The sequence below is a fragment of the Nicotiana tomentosiformis genome, chromosome 2 (assembly GCF_000390325.3).
Source record: "Nicotiana tomentosiformis chromosome 2, ASM39032v3, whole genome shotgun sequence".
Lineage (NCBI taxonomy): Eukaryota > Viridiplantae > Streptophyta > Magnoliopsida > Solanales > Solanaceae > Nicotiana > Nicotiana tomentosiformis.
Window position 1 is genome coordinate 146,834,482 of NC_090813.1, and position 22,198 is coordinate 146,856,679.

The 22,198-nt window shown below is 37.9% G+C and overlaps 1 protein-coding gene across 2 annotated transcripts; it reads left to right on the forward strand.

The window, feature by feature from the left end:
* Positions 1-12,050: 12,050 nt before the first annotated feature.
* LOC104084805 (aspartic proteinase-like) lies at positions 12,051-18,414 on the forward strand. Of its 2 annotated transcripts, none has more exons than XM_009588755.4 (14): positions 12,051-12,189; positions 13,039-13,407; positions 13,500-13,560; positions 14,636-14,730; positions 14,805-14,917; positions 15,110-15,278; positions 15,361-15,400; positions 15,525-15,589; positions 16,229-16,342; positions 16,471-16,535; positions 16,643-16,796; positions 16,858-16,977; positions 17,842-17,930; positions 18,112-18,414. In XM_009588755.4, the coding sequence occupies exons 2-14, from the start codon at positions 13,045-13,047 to the stop codon at positions 18,194-18,196; spliced, it is 1,533 nt and encodes a 510-aa protein (XP_009587050.1). In that variant the 5' UTR covers positions 12,051-12,189; positions 13,039-13,044; the 3' UTR covers positions 18,197-18,414. The 2 variants fall into 2 exon arrangements, with proteins under 2 accessions (XP_009587050.1, XP_018622408.2); XM_018766892.3 differs by having other exon boundaries at positions 12,182-12,283.
* The last annotated feature ends 3,784 nt before the right edge of the window (positions 18,415-22,198 follow it).

Sequence of the window (22,198 nt, forward strand, 5' to 3'; positions counted from 1 at the left end):
ATATATGTATTTTATTTTCAAATCCGAGTCTAATTCGACTCTCAAATCCCAAATTTTTATTTTTTAAAACATAGACAAAAGTTTCCAAAATTTCTCGTTGATTCTCACAATTTTGATGTTAAATCTCATATATAATCATGTAATATAGCTGGATATTGATGAAAATCACTTACCCAATGATTGTATGTAAAAATCCCCTCTCCAACTCCTACCGAGTCTAGGGATCAAAGATATCAAAATGAGACTAAAATCCCGTCTTCCAACCCTTTTGTTCAGGTAAAGATGTCGTAAATTCGACCCAAGGTTCGCAAATGCGGACATACCATCACAAATGTGGCTCCTGATGAACCTAGGGAATGTCATAAATGCGGCCCTGACTTCGCATTTGCGAAGCCAGGCCCTTCACAAATGCGACCATGTGATCGCAAATGCGATCTAGCTTAGCCCAGGCTTCCATCGCAAAAATGAACAAAATATTCGTAAATGCGAATTAGTCCATTCCCAGCCCACCTCGAAAATATGATCCCTTCCTTCCAAATGCGAGGTTCGCAAATGTGAACAGTATCTCGCATTTGCGAGACCTGATGTATCAGTCCAAAAACCAGCAAGACTGAACTCTTCCAAACACTTCGAAAGTCATCTATCAGTCTTAAGATGAACAGTAATGAAGAAGCATTAAAGGACTTAGATTTATACATATAGGATAAGCAATGAGAGTAACCTGGAGTTTGGTAGCAGACCACAGTAACGATAAATTGAAGTAAGAATTATGGTATAATATGACCTACCTTGATGCAGTAAAGTTATACGGATGGATAACAGATCTGTGAAATAAGGTATAGAAATATTCGTAAGTTCGACAAAATACCGATCGAAGAACTTTAGTAATGGCTAAAAATCGGAGGAAAAAGGAAAGAAGAGACGCATAAGCGCACTTACAAGGTCAGAGTCGTACATGCTGCATGATAGAAGGTAGCAACAGTTACAAGACTGAAAGGATTCCGACCATAAATCGTGGTATGAGAAAGAGGCCTAAAGGGGGGAATACCCTGGCCTTTGGATTTATTCACAGAATATTTGCCTAGATGACAAGGAGAGTAGACATAGGGTATGAAAATGATAAGTGCACCAGTCAACATTCGAGGACGAATGTTCCAAAGGGGGGAATGATGTTACACCCCACGTTTTTGTAAGTTAAAGCTTCGTCGTAAGTTAATCGACGTAAGTTTGGGAATGAGATTTATTTTGGGATTACAAGCATCATGCTATTTCAAACAAGTTATAAGTAAATTCATGAAGGTAAGAGGGTAAGTGAATCGAAGAAAATGAGTTTCATTGAAGTTTGACAATTTGGGAAAAAATACGGTCCGAACTATAGTACCCGATATTTATGGACTAGTACCATACAAGGTACCACATGACCATGATAGTGAGGTGTATAAGGTGTGTTAAACATGAGTAATATTTTAAGTAATTTGAGATAATTTTTAATTATGTGAATAATTGGGTAATTATGAATTTTTAAATGGGAGATTAACTTGTAAATTAAATTTGTGAACAACTATCTAAGAAAGATTTGGATAAATATTAGGGCGACAACACTTCCACGTGGGATGTCAAAATCTTGGCAACAAATTGCCATTTAATCAAGTGATTAAGTAGGTGGTGGCATAAAATGAACCAAACTTGAATATTAGACTCATTTTGCTGGACCAACTATTGGGAATAAGGATATTTTCCAATCTTGAGAGTTGGATGCGTGAGTTATGCATCAAAAAGCTCTCCAAAGATTAATGATTCTTCCAAGCCAAAATATGATATTTTCTAATCAAGACCAAATCCAGTAATGACCATGAACGCAAGAGATGGAAACATGAAATTGCTTCGAAAAATTCATACAAGATCTGATTATGCGAAAGATGCAATTCTAAGAAAGCACGGTATAATCGTTATCAAGAATATCTTACAGATTTTTCCCTACTTCGATCCGTCGTTACGTGTTGTTGCAATTGACGTGTGTTAGAGGGATTTTCAAGGGAATCGGCTCAGGTATGTTAAGGCTAAGCTCTTCCTTCATTTTGGCATGATCTCGTAATTACATGTGTTTGATAACAAGACATAAAGAGAAGTTCATACTCTCGAATTTATATATGTTATCCTAGTCTCATAAATTACATTATTCTCCTTATCGAACTTCATATTTAATTGAGTATTATCTTCTTCCAGTCAAGAGAGCAGAGAGCCTATATATACAGTATTACAGTATTTTCATTACCATCGAGCTATAATCGATGGGCAGGCCCCTATTGGGCAACCTCTGATCAGATGGTAAGTTATATACTGAGCCTACTATGGCCGAGCGCCTATGAGCGAGCCCAGCATGGCCGAGATACAGAGCCTAGTATGGCCGAGCGCCTATGAGCGATCCTACTATGGCAGAGTAATTATATACATATACCGAGCCTTATAGGGCCGGACAACTATTTTACTTACTATATTGAAAGAGTTGAGTCAGTATCAGCAGGTAAGCATATGTTCAGATTATCAGTTCAGTTTCAGATTTCAGTATATTGCCTTACATACTCGATATATTATTTCGTACTGACGTCCCTTTCTTGGGGCGCTGCATTTCATGCGTCCAGGTTTAGACAGACAGACGGGTAGACCCCCCTCAGTAGGTGTTTTCCGAGTTCAGCTTTATCGGTAAGCTCCCCGTCCTTCAGAGTTGCCGGGTCTAGAAGTATTGTGTACATCTTGTGTATATATGTAGATAGGTTAGGGCTAGGTCGGGGCTCTGTTCCGATCACAGTACATCCATCAGCAGAGGCTTGTAGACATATCCTGTAAGTTAATGCATTATGTTGCGTTTGTAGGCCCTGTACGTATATTTTGTTGGTTTGTCAGTTATAGTAGTTACGACGGCCTTGCCGGCCCAGCTTTGTGTTGACATTTAGTCAACATTAGTCTCTATTCAGTTTTATATTTTGCTTCGCAAATTATCTTGCAATGTGGCCCCTGGCCAAAGTATGACATTATATGTCCAAAGTTCCTGAGTCGCAAGTTGGTACGAAAGGATAGATGAGGCACCGGGTGCCGGTCTCGCCCCCAGGCTCAGGGCGTGACAGATTTCTATGCCACAGGTAGCGCCCCACGCTAGCGTGGGCACTACTTTGTGGCATTTTTCCCATTTCGTCCCATTTTTCTATCAAATCACGCAACTTCTTCACACATTACCTCCTGATGATTCCTACACATAAAAATACCACAAATTAGCACAAATTATTATATTACACATCCGAAATATATGAAACATGAGTAAAATATGAGGCAATATGCATATAAGTATACATACTTTAACCAGAATATCAACACCCCACACTTAGACGCTTGCTCGTCCTCGAGCAATGGAATTATAAACTACACCCCAACAACGTAAATCTCAACTTGGGAGGAGCAATTTAATTTTTCAATCATACACTCTACCTTTGACTATAATCAATACCGGCAATCAAGCATGAACATACCAATTCACGTTCTTCCCGTCTTACACATGCTCAAGTATAAACATTCAATTCAACTAATTCAAATAACCTACCCATAACCACCCTACCTCAAAAGCCGCTCGTTACCACTAAGCACCCTCAACTCGTGCACTCACCCAATGTCACGACCCAAAAACCCAACTAGTCGTGATGGCACCTAACCCAACCCGCTAGGTAAGCCAATTAACAACTATCCTAATTAATGAGATTTATTAATTTGTAGCCAATCTCATCTCATACTTTGTAGCTTGTATCCATCCATTATTGATTAACCTCAAAGTTGATCTACAATCTACCATTTGAAGGCTTGAAACTTCTTACGTAATACATTGCCGCTAGGCCCACGTCTCATCGGGAATATCTGGAGTAATTAGACTTATCCACTTAGGGGCGATATTATACTTCCATAATCGTATTTTATAGCATCCCAATGTGATTCACCTTACGTGGGTATTTTAATCCCGTAGAATTCATGAAATCCTCTTTAAATCATTACTCAATCGAAGGCCCAAATGTCATCCTTTATCTATCACAATTACACCTTTATTCTACTACCGGAGCAGCATTCCATCTCTTCTAAATGCTACTAGTCTTAGACTCTTTTAAATTCATTCAGGCTATACTGAGCTTTCTATAACTTATAGAAACCATCAACTTCCTTGTTTTTACGGGCTTCATCCCGAGGACTTATCTATTTTCGTCACCTTCTCACTTGCCCCTTTTTTATCCTTACTCCTGTCTTTCTAAAACCTTGTCGTTCTATCATACTTAAGCTTGCGACCGATTTCCTTATGCTTTTCTGGGACATCAAGCGAGACATCACATCGTCTCTAACTCTTCTTTTACTCTCTTAACTAGACCTCTTGATACCTAGTAACCATAGGCTGTAAGATATGCCACTAACGATGCCGCTATTATTCCTGGATATTGAATCCCCGCGCTTCTAGGCTTCTACCCTAAGTATGGACTATTCACAACCTTATATGAGTATCTCGTACGTTGTTCACATTTACCTTAATTACCTTAAAACCTCGCATCGTATATTCTATCTCTTTCATGACATCCCTTCCACATAGGTATAACTCACGTCCATAACTTGAAGCTATATTATAATACTTGCACCTCTGGTGCTTACACAATCCGGTTGGAGCTTCGTACTGACTTCTTATGAGGCTGGTATTTTACTTTCGTAAGGCCATCATAGAATATGGTTATTGTACTATCTCTCTTGCACCTCTGATATTAGGAGTGATTCTGCAATGTTCTCAATCACGATGTCCATAATTTCCTGGGTCCAATAATCAAACTCCTGATTTACTTGGGTGACGTAATTCTTTAGTTTCTTCTTTCCTCTGATCAACCTTTATGCAGGCTTAAGCTATCTTCCGATCTGAGGCTCATGGTGTTAGTTATTACTTTAGCCCTTCAAGGACGCTATGGAATATCTATGATTCAATCTTCTAACAATTCGATCCTTTGTTTATGACCTGGGCTCAATTCTTTCATTTAACTTATACCAGAATCTTCTACGACTATATGATTGTCAACATATATGCTGCATGGATAATACTCCAAACTCTTAAGTGCGTTCATAATGTAACCAACTCTGGATCATTAATCGAATAATTCCTTCTGTTCCTTCTCAACTTTCTTTAAACGTAGGTAATTACTTTTCCTAGTCTTTCTGCCTCCTTGTTGCACGCATACTTAGCTTATATTAGTGCCCACGTATATTGGAATTCCATACAACTCATATGATCTTGGTTAACACTTCTGACTTTACTTCCCGTTCATTAGCCACGGTAGGTTCCATTTTCTTATGGAGTGCATACAATGTTGTTGTGAGACTGTTGTTATAAGACCATTCCCTCCTTAGGTCACTGAGCTTAGGTTGAAGCCTTCTTCCTCACTTTCTCAGCTAGTATTTCATTGTAGTATTTAGGGAGGATCCTCTGACTCTTGTAAAGCTGTGAGCTTATTACGGACCTTTTGATGTCCTTCCTTGCCTATAATTATTCGTAGTTACTTATCTCCATACCCTTGTGCTTGTAGGATTGACTTTGAATTAATATTTTGACTGTCTTCCCAGTGGCACTCTATTTTATTCCCGTAACATTCATATGGTACCCTTAACTGCCCCGACTCCTATCTGAATATTTCCCAAGGGTCCTGATGTCATATCTGCGAGACTGAATTCTCCATGTTGGGGTTCGCTATGTTTATCTTGCATGATCTGTTGATTTGTATGTATCTTCTTGTCTAGCCATAATTAGGATTTTCCTGAATCAACTACTGACTACTCATTGGCCCATTCTCATATTAATGTTTCGCATAATCTTTTTGTTTTTGGATTATTTCCTTTGTCTTAACTTACGTCTCGTACTGGCCCCTTATTAATCAATAACACCTCGGGGGAACCCTTACTGCCTCTCCCCAGCATCGTGCTTGCATAATGTTCTGAAATCGTAGCATATCTGTAGGCTTTGAATAAGTGCAATCTCATCCCTTTTTCATTTTTCTTTTATCGCATTCTTCCTTTACCGTTTCATAATTACTAGAACCACTTAATTCTGACTTAATGTCACATCACTCCATATTCCCCCCTTTAGGGGAGTACTAAGAGTTGAAGCTACGATGACCTACCTATAAATGTTTTATCTCTTCATCTTTGGCGTCTTTTCGCATCATCGATGACCCTTACTCGCCTTGCAGTAATCCTTTTGTACCAAGGATAACAAATTTCCTTACTCACGAGGGTGACACCTAGTATAACTAGCACATACAGCCCCTTAAGCTTAACTTTGCTCACATTGCTTGCTTTAGGGAAGCGTCTTCTTGAATGACCTTTCTCTGAATTTCTTATGAATCTTCTTTTGTTGTCCATTCTATTATCGCTGGAACGCAATCTGAAATTCTCATGATGCCGATCATTATCAAATTACTCAGTTCCTAATTCATGTTTAGCTTACCTTGTTCACCAGCCCATACTGATTTCTATTACTTTGGGTTCTAACTTTTCCTTCTGACAATTGCGTTGGAGTCATGAACTTATTTCTCGAAATGAGGATACAACCTTATGGTATATACTCTTTTGTTGTCTCCAGGCCTGGCACCTCTCATCTTTTCCTTCCCTCGATTATAGACTATGTAACACTGTCATTTTATTTTTTTTCTCATCGTTGTCATCCATGTATCACATCTCAATTATAATGCTTCATTAACTCTCTTCTTATTTTCCGCTAATATTTATGTTTATCACTTTATTCTGAAAACGTGAACAAGATATTACTTTGCTCTTAGCTCCCCTTGCTCTATCCATTGGCCCTCCGAGTTGCCTAACATTCTCTCTCTACTAGGGACGGGAGCCATACTAAGATAATATTTATCCCTTTCAAGGCTTCTAGTACCTATCTTTGTAATACTCATATCTTGCCGTGCTATTTTAGAGTGCACCATCTGGGTACCTCACAAGGAGATCTATTAGCATATTTGCACTATCCTTCGGAAATATCAACTAACGCAAACATTCCAATCCCCATTTTGGGTCACTCTAACCCCAGCCAGATCCTGATATCCGTCCTTCTGTTATACTACTTTTGTTAACTTCCATAGGACATAAATGAGATGGGTATGGCCATTTGTACATACCTTTGCTACCATTGAAGGTAACTCAAAATGCTTATATCTCTCGTCCTGAATGGTAAATAATGATAGTCTTCATTAACTGGGCGCCTCGTACACTTCTTCACCTTGCTTCTTTTACTTGTTGAGACTTGTACTATCTTCTGAATCTCTCATTGCCTTTCACCATAGGGGTGGATGGATATCCTTGCCTTAAGGCTCCTTATCAACAGGCTTACACGTCTTAGTACACACATGATCTACTGAAGACCTTATATTTTCTCATCATAAGCATCATGAAAAATCGAGTTCCTCTGACTCAACTCTTCCATATCCGCATTCAATCTCTTACTAACTGGAGGCATCGTCATATTACGGATAAAATAAAAGCCAGGAGTTTGAATTCTTATAAATGATCTCTACCACACGATCTAGAGTAAGAAGAAAAAGTGACAGTCCTAAATGCCATGTAGCCTCCTGCTTATAAGTGTGGTGCACGACATACCCATAAACAAGACTCTACTAGACACGGCTTGTAGACTCCCTAGGATAGAACTGCTATGATACCACTTTTGTCATGCCCTGAGCCTGGGGGCGAGACCGGCACCCGGTGCCTCATCTATCCTTGCATACCAAATTGCGACTCAGGAATTCTGGACATATAATGTCATACTTTGGCCAGGGGCCATATTGCAAGATAATTTGCAAAAATATAAAACTAAATAGAGACTAACGCTGACTAAATGTCAACACAAAGCTGGGCCGGCAAGGCCGTCATAACTACTATAACTGACAAGCCAACAAAATATACGTACAGGGCCTACAAGCCCAACATACTGCATTAACTTACAGGATATGTCTACAAGGCTCTGCTGATGGATGTACTGTGATCGGAACAGAGCCCCGACCTACCCATAAACTATCTACATATATACATAAGATGTACACAACACTTCTAGACCCGGCAACTCCGAAGAATGGGGAGCTTACCGATAAAGCTGAACTCGGGCAACACCTACTGAGGGGGGTCTACCAGTCTGTCTGTCTAAACCTGGACGCATGAAATACAGCGCCCCCAGAAAGGGACGTCAGTACGAAATAATATAGCGAGTATGTAAGGCAATATACTGAAATCTGAAACTGAACTGATAATCTGAACATATGCTTACCTGCTGATACTGACTCAGCTCTTTCAATATAGTAAGTAAAATAGTTGTCCGGCCCTATAAGGCTCGGTATATGTATATAATTGCTCTGTCATAGTAGGCTCGCTCATAGGCGCTCGACCATACTAGGCTCTATATCTCGGCCATGCTGGGCTCGCTCATAGGCACTCGGCCACAGTAGGCTCAGTATATAACTTACCATCTGATCAGAGGTTGCCCAATAGGGTCCTGCCCATCGATTATAGCTCGATGGTAATGAAAATACTATAATACTATATATATAGGCTCTCTGCTCTCTTGACTGGAAGAAGACAATACTCAATTAAATATGAAATCCCGATAAGGAGAATAATATAATTTATGAGACTAGGATAACATATATAAATTGTGGAGTATGAACTTCTCTTTATGCCTCGTTATCAAACACATGTAATTACGAGATCATGCCAAAATGAAGGAAGAGCTTAGCCTTAACATACCTGAGTCGATTCTCTTGAAAATCCCTCTAACACGCGTCAATTGCGACAACACGTAACGACAGATCGAAGTAGGAAAAAATTTGTATGATATTCTTGAGAAAGATTATACCGTGCTTCCTTATAATTGCATCTTTCGCATAATCGGATCTTGTATGAATTTTCCGAAGCAATTTCATGTTTCCATCTCTTGCGTTCATGGTCACTACTGGATTTGGTCTTGATTACAAGATATCATACTTTAGCTTGGAAGAATCATTAATCTTTGGAGTGCTTTTTGATGCATAACTCACGCATCCAACTCTCAAGATTGGAAAATATCCTTATTCCCAATAGTTGGTCCAGCAAAATGAGTCCAATATTCAAGTTTGGTTCATTTTATGGCACCGCCTACTTAATCATTTGATTAAATGGCAATTTACTGCCAAGATTTTGACATCCTACGTGGAAGTGTTGTCCCCCTAATATTTATCCAAATCTTTCTTAGATAATTGTCCACAAATTTAATTTACAAGTTAATCTCCCACTTAAAAATCCATAATTACCCAATTATCCACATAATTAAGAATTATCTCAAATTATTTAAAATATTACTCACTTTTAACACACCTTATACACCTCACTATCATGGTCATGTGGTATCTTGTACGGTACTAGTCCATAAATATCGAGTATTATAGCTCGGACCGTATTTTATCCCAAATTATCAAACTTCAATGAAACTCATTTTCTTCGATTCACTTACCCTCTTACCTTCACGAATTTACTTATCACTTGTTTGAAATAGCATGATGCTTGTAATCCCAAAATAAATCTCATTCCCAAACTTACGTCGATTAACTTACGACGAAGCTTTAACGTACGAAAACGTGGGGTGTAACATCAGCCCATAAAATTTCCTAGTGCCAGGGCTAGTGCCCCATGCTACCCTGAGCGCTAGTGACAGGAACTTGTCCTATTTCGTCCGGGACTTGGTTATTTCGACCCAAAATGCCCCCAACTCGTATAAAAGCAAGTCTAAACCTATTTTCGAGGGAGAGACGCCATTTTGAGAGAAAAACACAAATACGAAACACTCGGGAACACGGAATTCATCAATTCTTTCATCATTCATCTAGTATTCATAGCTTTTATGTTTAAAACCAATATTTTGATTATTGTTATGAACATGAGTGGCTAAGAACCTCATTATTCTGGGGTGTTATGGGTCATTCTTGACTATTGTAAATTGACGGTTGATTATTTTTCTTGACTTTATCATAGTAATTTGTTTATTCAATTTTGCACTTAATTATTCCACTGTGTAGCTAACAATAGAGTACTATCTACGAATTTATAGTTGAACTCAAAAGTGAGAACTATAAATTGCATATAGGATTGAATATAGTAAGTTCTTGAATCCGGGCATCGGAGAACATATTCGTGATTAGGATAGACATATTCTAGTTGCCTTACTTTGTTATTTTTGCAGGAAATATACATGCGCTCTTGTCAAGTTTAATTCTATAGAAATATAGTCTTAGGTTGGATTGAATAGGCGAGCAAAGCGTCGAAAGAATTTCGTGAGCATAATAAATCCTACTAATCAAAAAATTAGATAAGTCAAGTGATTACATTAACCTGAAAAATGCAATAGGAGAGACGTTAACCCCATAACCCTGGAATATCCCCATCTCATTGAATTCTTTTTAAGTGTTTGTTTGCTCTACTTGCTATCTTATTTTCTTGCTTGTTTATTAGTTCGTAGTAATTCAGTTACAAAAATCACAATCATCTTCTTCATACTCACTTGAGCATTAAATTTATAAATAACTTAGATTGGACATTAGTTGATCATAAATCCTCGTGAGAATGATACTTTCTTATCACTTTATTACTTGTCGATCGCGTATACTTGCATGTGCGTTTGGACCCTACAGAGTCAAACTAGCTCATCTAAATTGAAACGGAGGGAGTATGACATTATGTTAATTTATGAACTAATTTTCACATTACAATATAGCAATATTAAATAATGCAAACACTATAAGCAAGGGAAAAAAAGGAGAAAGAAATTCTGTCTAAAAATGTAGAAGGATAAGACTTATTTGAATTTGAGATGAAAAATAAAGTGGTAGTAAAATTTTTGTTAAAATAATATGATTTAATGTGCTAAAAAAATAGATCACGACGTTACATGTTTAGTACTTTAATATTGACCGTAAAACAAAATACTTGACCAAAATCAAGGGGTTGGGTTATTATATATACGGAAAAAGAAAATAAGTTATCCACTATGAGATTCGAAAAATGATTTCATGTCCTGCTTCTTCATTAATATCTAATAATTATTTATAATTTATATGTAGAAGATTTAATTTTAAGGCTATTTGTACATAATTCAAATAACTCAAATGATAATTTGATATGATTTAGTACTATTATTAGTATTTTTAAAATGAAATGCAACCCCTGTTGTATGAATCTCATTGTTAGGATAAAAACAATAATGTAATATAATAAAAATAAAAATAAATAAAAAGGGAGATGACTGACCTCAAAAGGCAAGTGTGGCGTGCTTTGCATGCATTTCCGATACGTAAGGGTTCTGTTATGCCCATTAAATATTAAATATTAATCCCCCAACTCTAATGTCCTTTTCCGTCACGCTATTCCATCCTTGTCGCCGACCATTTTCCTCTTTTTTTATATTTCGGCACGGGCCCACTTTATTCCTTTGTTTCTCAACCCTTTACTCCTCAGAAAACATTCTTCACCGTTGATTCAAAACCCATCGGTTCAGATCAAGTTGCTTCTCCTAACGAAATATTCTTTGCTTCCTTGATATAGCTTTCCCTAAACAAGAATCTCGTGAAAGCGATTTTTCTATCTAAAAATAACGATCTACATTGAGATATTTGCGCTTTTTGTCCAATTGAAATTTTTTTATTTAGTCCTTATGATATTAATTAAGCATATTTATCTTTTTAATTATTTAAAATGTATGTTTTTTATTTCTCTTCTTTGATCTTACAAATTTAAAAACTATTAATCATTTTATTACCTATATTGTACTGTTAGGTAATACAGTTTTACAACTAGTTTAAATATTTAATTTTTTCTATACAAATGACAAAAAATATACATTTGAAATTAAATGTGCTTAGTAAAATTTCACAAGAATTAAAATCAGAGTGTTTATCAATAACTGACCAAAAATGCTATATTAAATATTTCAGAAGATCCAACGCTTGGGAAGTTTTTGTGAAATAGTAGTAGCTGATCTCAACCTTGGTGGGTCGGAAAGTGTTTTTTTCATTTATTCTTTCTCCTATTTATACATGCAGCATCTCTAGAGTTTTTCTTCTCATTCACCTTTTTCTCTCTCTTTGCTTCATCAAACTGGTTAGCAATGCTTTTACCCTTTTTAATTCTTGCGTTTCATACAATCGTATTATCTGTTATTCGATTTTTTTTATGGAATATCAGAGGTTTTGGGGTTAGTTTCATTACACATTTGTCTATCTTTTCGGAGTTTCCTAGATTTTTGGCTGTGTTTTGGTTAGCAATAGAAGACTTATTTCTGTCTCTTGATTCACAAACTGGTGTTTCTGCTTTAATTTGATTATAATGGGGGACTTAAAAATATATATTTTCCTGTTTCGTCAATATTTTTTTTCCGGGTCTAATGACATTTAACTAGGTTTATGCTTTGCATGGTGTGGGGGTACTACTTGTTAGAGCCTTAATTTGGGATAAACATTGTCAGGGAAGATAATTATGCTTGGGAATTTCATGTACTTCTTTTTTGTTTTCTTTTTCTTTGTTGTTGGTTTTTTAGCTAGATGTTTATTGAGGTGATTAGATTGTTAAAATGACAGAAATTGTACAAAGTTTCAATCTTTAAGCTTCCACTCTTCGATTCAAATATTTGCTACTGAGTTGTGCCCGAATAGAGATTAATGGATGTAGAGGATTCAGTTTTTCCGAATTGAGGCCTAATTGCTTAATTGATTGATGCTGTTGCTTGAATTTGCTAAAATAGTTCTTGCAACTTGCCATTGGATTTGTGCTGTTGTTAGTACTTAGCATTTTCCTCTACTTTCGTGCCTGTCTAAACCTTAAAATTGCAAGTGATTTGTCTTTTGAATATATCATGTTTTAGAGCTTTTGATGGTTTATTAAGAGGAATTACTTTTTTCTTCTTGGTTAAATATGTTCTTTTGGCTTAAATAAGTAATGAACTCAATACAGGTCAATATGGGAGCAAAAGTATTTCTTGTTGCCCTGTTTCTCTCAGCACTGCTCTTTCCTTTGGCCTCCTCATCCAATGATGGCTTGATGAGAATTGGCTTGAAAAAAATGAAATTTGATCAAAATAACCGGCTTGCTGCACGCATTGAGTCAAAGGAAGGGGACGTTTTGAGGGCGTCTATTAGGAAGTATAACTTCCGTGGTAAACTCGGGGACTCTGAGGATACAGACATTGTAGCACTGAAGAACTATATGGATGCTCAATATTTTGGGGAGATTGGTGTAGGCACTCCACCTCAGAAGTTCACTGTAATCTTTGACACTGGTAGCTCGAATTTGTGGGTGCCGTCGTCGAAGTGCTATTTCTCTGTAAGCTTCTATACATGCAAATGATACAAAGCATAGCATTGTACATCCATCTTGAGTGATGTAAAATTTGATGACTGCCTATCTTGGTGTAGGTTCCCTGTTTCTTTCATTCCAAGTTCAAATCAAGCGAATCAAGTACTTATAAGAAGAATGGTATGTTATGTTTCCATTTCTGTATGTTGATGCAAATTGTTTCTCTCTACCATTTGCTTGTTTATTGCTGCATGAAACATATGCTTCCTTCTAATGCCTGTTATTGTTTAGAATACGTGCCATCTTGTTCATTATGGAACATCTTTTGTATTGTCCTTATGTGTTTCTCACGGTGCATCAAGGGATTCCCTTGGAAAGGTTAATTGACGAGTACATGTAGTTGACTGTTAAGACATAAAACGAGGCTGTTTAATGTTTATGTTGTGTTTCTTAGTATATTACTGTAACTAGTGAGGTTTTGGAAAAGAAACATCAATATCCTTATATCTCTCTGCGATTAGTGCCTTTTCGTTGCACCTTGTATAGTCTTAAGTCTTAACCTATGCAATGCCTTTTTAGATGGTCTTTCTTCTTCCCTATTAACTCGGTTTGTATCCATGTAGGTCTGTGACATAAGAAATTTTCCGCAGAGAACTAGTTATTCTTTATTTTTTGTTCTATTACAATTATATATGTTGCTCAAAGAAAATGGATTGAACAGTCTATAGCAGTTGAATGGGTTTGCCAGGTGAGTTCACTCCAGTGTTATTGAAAGCCATTGCTTGGTCGTTTAAAGTTATGAAGCGATGCAGCAAGGGCTATCACTTCATTGCTGAAGCCATGCGCTTTAGAGAAGTTGCGCTTCAAATAATGGTGCACAAAGTGATTCCAACTAGAATTGGTTGCTTCTTTGAATCTCAATTTTGAGGAGTTGAATTAATACTGGGATTATTGTATATTGGATGCCGAAATTAGTTATTTAACCTGCAGTTTAATTTTTATGGTAGAGTAAATTCATAAATGTTCGATATTTTCTTGTTTCCTGTTAATTTTGCGCTTCACTTCTCGCAATTCAATGCAAGTCCGTGGACCTTGTTTTATTTTTTTGCACGTTTTGCTTTTAAGAACACTAGGTCACTCCTACCTTAATGAACAACATTAAGATCTTATCGAATGTTTCCACAAGACTGAGATCGTATTTGGCATTTAATTTAATGTGATTTAGTTCGTGATAAATTTTTGATTTGCCATACAGGGAAGTCTGCTGCAATTCAGTATGGTAGTGGAGCTATTTCTGGATTCTTCAGTCAAGACAACGTCAAAGTTGGTGACCTTGTTGTAACAGATCAGGTTAGTGAGGCTCCTCACTTGTTTTAAATCTCTTGAAAGTGGAAATCTTATATCTCAAGGTGTTCATGTACTAGGAATTTATTGAGGCAACCAGAGAACCCAGCGTGACATTTTTGGTAGCCAAGTTTGACGGTATATTGGGTCTTGGATTCCAGGAGATTTCAGTTGGCAATGCTGTTCCAGTTTGGTACGTGGGCGGTATTTAGTTTGCTCTATTTCTTTCCCACAAACCAAATTAAAGCTCTAGACAATTTCCTTTCCAGACGAGGTTTAACACATTGAAGGATTAGATTTCCATAAATGCAGGATAGGCTGGATGTCTCTTTCTGTTTAAATTTGATTTGACATTCATCTGGGCAGCATCTCCTGTCTTTTCCAGGTACAACATGGTCCAACAGGGTCTTATCAAGGATCCTGTCTTCTCATTTTGGCTCAACCGAAATACAGAGGAAGAACAAGGCGGAGAAATCGTGTTTGGTGGGGTTGATCCTAATCACTATAAGGGAGAAATCACTTATGTCCCAGTCACACACAAAGGTTATTGGCAGGTTTGTCATTCGGTCAATTCGATACTATGTATGTTCATTTTTTGTACAAATGCTATCTTGATCTTAGTAATATGATTGGCAGTTTGATATGGGTGATGTTCTTATCGAGGGTAAAGCTACTGGTATGTTTTGCTATGTACCTTTTGAATTGGATTGCCGAATTTCGGGAATATAGATGAAGGCTATGTGCCTGGATATAGAATTTTCCCTTCCTTTGAGTTTTTAACATGAACATATCGGGTGTAGGTTACTGTGAAAGTGGGTGCTCTGCAATAGCGGATTCAGGGACTTCTCTCTTGGCTGGTCCAACGGTATTATCTATAGCCTTGATTTGGGACATATCGCTTGTTTGTTATGTTTTTGTTATTTGTTTGCATCATCAAAGTCAACCGCAATTCGATTATTGATTTCCTTGTTCCTTTGAACCTTCAACAGCTCAGCAAGAAAAGTAACATTTTCCTAAGATTCATGAGTTAAATAGCACGAATCCATCATCTGATCTGTGTTGTGTTTTAATTTTTCATCACAGAGAGGATGGTAGTGAAATTGGTTTTTCATTTCTGAGGTTACCTTTGGATATACCATCTTAGCTTATCACTGGGCCGAAGTCTGTAAATCTGCTTTTTCTTCCCTGTCTTTCAGTTTAATATGTTTAAAGCTGCCTCAGTAGGTACTTGTTGTTTTGTGTTACTTGCTTTTATTACGTTTCAATGAGGATGATGCTTTTACTTCTGCTGTAGTCCTAGTCTTCTGTCGACTTATTTATTTACCCCTCTTCTATTTGAAAAGAAAATTATCCAACCCGAAAACTGTAGCCAAGTTTTATCCTGTTGGCTTGGAAATGTTGACAATATAAATTAAGTAAAAATCTGCTGCCTTTTGTCTCTACAATTGTACGATTAAAACACTTCCAAGGTTGAGCAATCTTAAACCCACCCCTTTCCGTACAGACCATAATCACTATGATTAATCAAGCCATTGGAGCCTCTGGAGTTGCTAGCCAACAATGCAAATCTGTAGTGGAGCAGTACGGGCAGACAATCATGGATTTGCTGTTAGCAGAGGTGAGCATTCAACTGTGTAACTGCATTTTCATTTGTTTGATATGCAGTTTCCTGTGCAGTTACAGCAAAATGACACTTGGCAATCTAGTTGCCTTTCCCGGTTATCTAATTGGTCAGTATTTAAACAGGCACATCCAAAGAAGATTTGCTCACAGGTTGGAGTATGCACTTTCGATGGAAACCGCGGAGTTAGGTTAGTCTTCAGGCTCTCTTTGCCCCTTCATGTGAACATATAGTGCATTTGGTTAATCCATAATGTTGATATAAATACTGAATAATTCTGTGGCCTTTTTTCTGCAGTATGGGAATTGAGAGTGTTGTAGACGAGAAAGCTGGCAGATCCACAGGACTGCAGGATGGTATGTGCTCTGCTTGTGAAATGGCGGTCATATGGATGGAGAATCAACTGAGACAAAACCAGACTCAAGATCGCATATTAAACTATGTGAATGAGGTAAAACATCTGTCACTGCAATTTTCTTCTTTTCTTGAAAAGATTGCTGACTGACTGACAGCTTTGCGAGCGTCTCCCAAGCCCATTGGGGGAATCAGCTGTTGACTGTGGAAAGCTTTCTTCAATGCCTACAGTCTCTTTCACAATTGGTGGCAAAGTTTTTGACCTCGTCCCGAAGGAGGTATGCTTTATAATGGTCTTTGACAGTAATAAACATTGCTATTCCTCTTCTAATTCAACATTGTCAAAGAGAGAAAAAATTAAGTGGCTCATCATAGAGTCCTTTTGTGGCATTACAACTAATTGTCATATTACAAAACCGATTCTAGTGTTTAAGGTTTTCAGTTTCTACAGAGAAGTAGATGTTTGTTGTCATCAAGAAGTACTTCCATATTTTGAGGTTGTGAGTATTTCGACTTTACTTAAATTTAGATGTCTCATTTTCCAGCTAAGTAATCTAAGAAAACCTGCATAAGATCTTTGTGCCGTGAAAAAGTTACCCTTTGCTATTTTTATGGAAGTGTATTACTTGCTGACCTTGCTAATTCAGGCCGCTTGAGAAGGTCCAACAAATCTAGATTTAGATGCCATCTCCCTTCACCAACACCTCCTCCCCCCCCCCCCCCCCCCCAAAAAAAAAATATTTTTTTTTATGTCTGAAGGATTCAGTATAGAACAAATCTTACAAAGAAGAAATTCATCAAGTGTACACCAAATCAATTTGATCATTTGCATTTTTTCTGAATTTGTTTGTTTTGTGGTTTAGTAACATAAAGAGGTTGAGCTTTGAATAATTCAGGATAGACCACATCTTACAAAGGAAAAAATCCAAGTGATACACCAAACCCCTTGACCATATGCAAAACTTTTCTCTACTAGACTATCACTCTAGTCTTTTCCCACCCTTTCAACAAATTTTTTCAAGATTGAAAGAGTGAAGTTGTAATCCGATGTGTGGTTCCCTTTTACTTGTTTCAGTTGTCTGTTTAGATTGCTGACCTAGATTGATCTATGTTCTAATTTTGGATTCTTTTCCCGTGATCAGTACATACTCAAGGTGGGCGAGGGTGCTAAGGCACAGTGTATTAGTGGTTTCACTGGCTTGGACATTCCTCCTCCCCGCGGACCACTCTGGTAAAGTTATCTTTATATGTTCTCTCTATTTTAGTTTATAATTATGTTTTAGAGATAAATATCAGCAATGCAGTTAATCCAAATATAAGTTTAATCCGAACTATAGAGCTACAGCACAATTAAACCTGAGCCTGCAGTTCTTTTGTTCACTGAGTTCTCTATGGTATTCCTTTGGTTACAGGATCTTGGGTGATGTTTTCATGGGTCGATATCACACAGTCTTCGATTATGGCAAACTCAGAGTTGGATTTGCTGAAGCAGCTTAATAAAACCAATGACCCTACTTTCACCCCCTTCTATAGCTGCTCCCAGCTATAGCAAATGGGATTGAGATGTATGAACACTCTATGGTGTTAGAAAAACTATACTTGTAAATATTTCCTTCTATCTTCGACTATGAGATGTAGCGCTGCTACTATGTCCTTTGTGCTTTTAGCTGTTTGTGTTATTTTGCTTGAAATTTAAAATCAGGTGATTGTCTTAAGGATGTGTCATGATTTATAATTCTATTGTCATTGCAGCATAGACACCTAGTTGTTCGTTGTTCGCGCAAGAATAATTAAGTTATTTTTTTCTTTTAATTTAACCACAGGAAGTCGGAATCACCTAAAGAGAACGTATTTCTATAAGAGAAGTTATTTTAAAATATATTTTCTTGCTCTTGCGAACTGAATTTCTTTGATAAACGGAGGAAATTTCCTTACAAAAGAAGAATAAGAGAAGTTATATAGGAACCCTTATTCTTTGTCCTACATCTGCATAATATGCGCTATTCTTCTGGTTGTTATATAAACGGTACATAAACGCCTCAATTCAAGCTAGTTGGAATCGGATATCCATAAGGACAAAAAAGTTTTCGCGAAACATTAGATTCAAATTAAACATACTAATGACTAAAACTTAGTTACAATTCACTATTAATTGATATCATTTATATAGGTCTTTTCTTCCTTTGTACCTGTTTTATGCTATGCCTGAATGGATTAAGAGATTGTAGGTCTTTTAAGATAATTTTCTTTAGATTTTCCTTGTCTCCTTTTAACACTTCTCCTATCATAGTTTTGACTCTTGATATAAACTGTGAGCATAAGAAATGTATACCATCTCCAACATATAAAGAAAAAGTTCTTTTGTATTTTACTTCATGGCAATATAGCTCATAATAATTATTTAGCATTTGGTTTTTTCAATGCCGTATATTCTATTATTATCAAACGTCAATATAATAGAATAGCTAAAGTTTCGACTTGACTGCTTTAGTGTCTTTATGAAAAGGCTGAGGATATTTTAGACTCTTAAGCATCACTTAAGTACTAATTTCAGATAGGTGGTTTTGAATTGTTTACACAAACCCTGTGTGTCAGTTGTATATCATTATAGGCGTCTTCTAAGAGATGAGATAAGCTTTTTCCCTTTATTTCTTTGTAATGAATTCCTTCCGTTTCTACAGCTCTCTCTCAAGGGTGCTTCTACACAAGCTGCATGTATGTTCCTTTCTCAAATAAAATTAGGATTAAAGTTACGTAAATTTTGTATAAATATTTTATTTGAACCTACTTGACAATTACTATTTTACGACTAAAGTTATGTACTTCTAAGATTGAACCCGCTTACACAAAATCCTGGGTCCACCACTGTATCTATTCTCTTTTTCCTTGATCTGTTCTCCTTATGGGCTTCTTTTGCGTCTCTCCGTCCTTCTTAATATCGCTATTCAATGGTTGTGAATCCCTTCGTTTCGAACCTCAAATTTCATGTATTGTATCTTTCTCTTGTCCCTAGCTCCTTTTCCCCCTTTTCCAGTAGCTTCAGCCCACATGCAAAAAAAATCATTGTTGGTTTTCTTTTCTCTGAAGCCTGAATGCTTCTCGATCTTAGCTTGGCAGTAACACTAATCTGGGTATTAAGCTGTATAAGGTGAAGTATGATATGACAAGATGGAGATGAAGCTGATAGAGTTGAAGAGTGAGAATCAGCTGCATCAAATGCAGTGTTGGTTGTTGGATGCTCGCAAACCAAAGACGGCAAGGATCCAGTACTCAGCCCCGTGGGGCCCAAAAACGGGAGTTGACATTGTCTACCAAATCAAACTCTCCCCAAAGTGCCGAGGCATCGTCCTCGGTTGGTGTAATTCTCTCAACAAGTCGAGCATCCTATTGAGATAATGAGGATCGTTGTCTTATATGTAGAGAAGCTCCCTCATCACTAGCTTATTCATCATCATCAATCATCACGGTGTCTATGACCGGCCCGGAAGGAGGACCAGTCATAATCGCAACCGGAGATGACTCGGGGGCATAAATCTTTGCCCTCTTATTCTATTCCCCGGTCGCGGAGAAATGTCTTCTCTTCGGTTGTTTACCCTCCGACCGGGGACACCGTAAAGAATTGTTTGCGCCCAAAACAGGCCCGGAGATACCTGTTCGAGTAAGTGCCTCCTGAAGCAGCCTCGTTGCATCAGCAGGATCAGCCAAGACGTCCTCCTCGGGGACAGCAACAGAGCCCGCAGGTAAACCTAATTTCGTGAACAAATCAAAAGGGTTCAACCAAGTTCTCCATATATAAAAAAAAATGGAAGCAAGGTAAGTAAAAATTATCATAATTTTTGGCCTTCCACCCATATTTAAAGGCCAGTTCTTTCCACAAACGAGTTTCGGGCGTCGTGATGTCCAAAATCTTTTGAACGCACCGGTCCATGCCTTCCATCACCGGTGAGATCCATAGAGTTGCTGAAACAAACGAAGGATGGAGGATCAATACGACTATAGAAAAATACTTAGTAAAAGGAAAAATTAAACAAAGAGCTTATGAGTGCGGTTCCAAGCGACCGGAAAGGATGAAGACGTTGCCGGAATGATGTCGTTGGTGGAAACTGCAACAAATCATTCCATCTACCCACGGTCGTTGTCATCATCCATGCTAGACAGCAAAACATGGTAGCCATGCTTGTAGAGGTTTATCATTCCCCCGCGGAAGATGGGAGAATAGAGATTCATCATATGAGCTAAGGTTAGCTCCTCTCCAGTCTCCTAGCACAAGCGTCGAAGGCAGGCGACCGTCCTCCTCACTGAAGGACTTACTTGTGCCAAACACACCTGGTAGCGAAGGCAAAACTCCGCAATCACGGAATCAAGCTCCCCACTCAAATAAAACGCACCCAAAGTAATGGGATATGTGTAAAAGTATGTAAAACCTTCCTTGGGAAGGGTTACTCGCTCCGACAGATCAGGAGCAATGATATCCAACTCATGGCAGCGACAGTATTCCTTCACAACAATAATAGTGGAAGGACGAATGGAAGAAGAGTATCTACTAACAACCCATGTGCGATGGTTAGCAGTAGGGAATTTCTCTTCTTAGTCCTTTGTGGTACTGATTCTCCTTGGGATGATGGAACCCATCGTTGGAGGAGCAGAGTCCTCGGTTTTGTTCTTTGAAGAACTGACACGCTTGGAGGAAGAAGCCATTGATTAAGAAGAAAGAAAATATTTTTGTTTGAAGAGAATTAGAGAAAGGATGGAGAACAAAGATGCAAAGCAGAAGTTCGAGAAATTATAAAGTGCAAAGGAAAAGAATGATGCGTATAAGTAAAATTTTGGCGGCTAAATTCATGGCCATGATTGCCTCAATAAACAACAAAAGTTGTGCTGAATCGTGAGATGACACGTGTTCGAGACATTAAATGCGGAGAGATGTGCGTTTAATCAACCGTCAGAAGCTTTCAGAGGGAGTTATAGTAAGTCCCGCCAAAAGAGTATTTCTACCAACTTCCCGGTAACAAAAAGTTATGAATGGGCAGCTGAAGCATTCACCAAAGGATTGAATCTGAGAAGCTCAGACGCTTCCCGGAAGCTGAAGGAGATCCTGCTTGAGTTTCAAGCAATAACTTGGGCAGATATCCACAACTGGTACGAGTCAAAGATAAGGATCGAAGATGACCAGGTCGGTTCTACATCATCGGCAAGGGACGGGAGAAGAGCAGAGAAAAATCAAAGGATGACTACGACGCGGACATACGGACTTCGAGGGGCCGATCTTTGCCTTACGAGCGGACTGAAGGCCATGGTAGAAACTTTCGGGAAACAAACAAGTTCACCGTTGATGGAGTGACCGATTGTGGTCAAAACAATAGATCACATCAGGATAAAGAGACGTCAGAGTCTCGGGATCCTTCTTACCCCAAGTTATCAGAATATAACTTCAACGTCAGTATGGTGGAGTTGGTGTCAGCCATGAGAAACATTAAAGAAGCATGATTCCTGAGACCT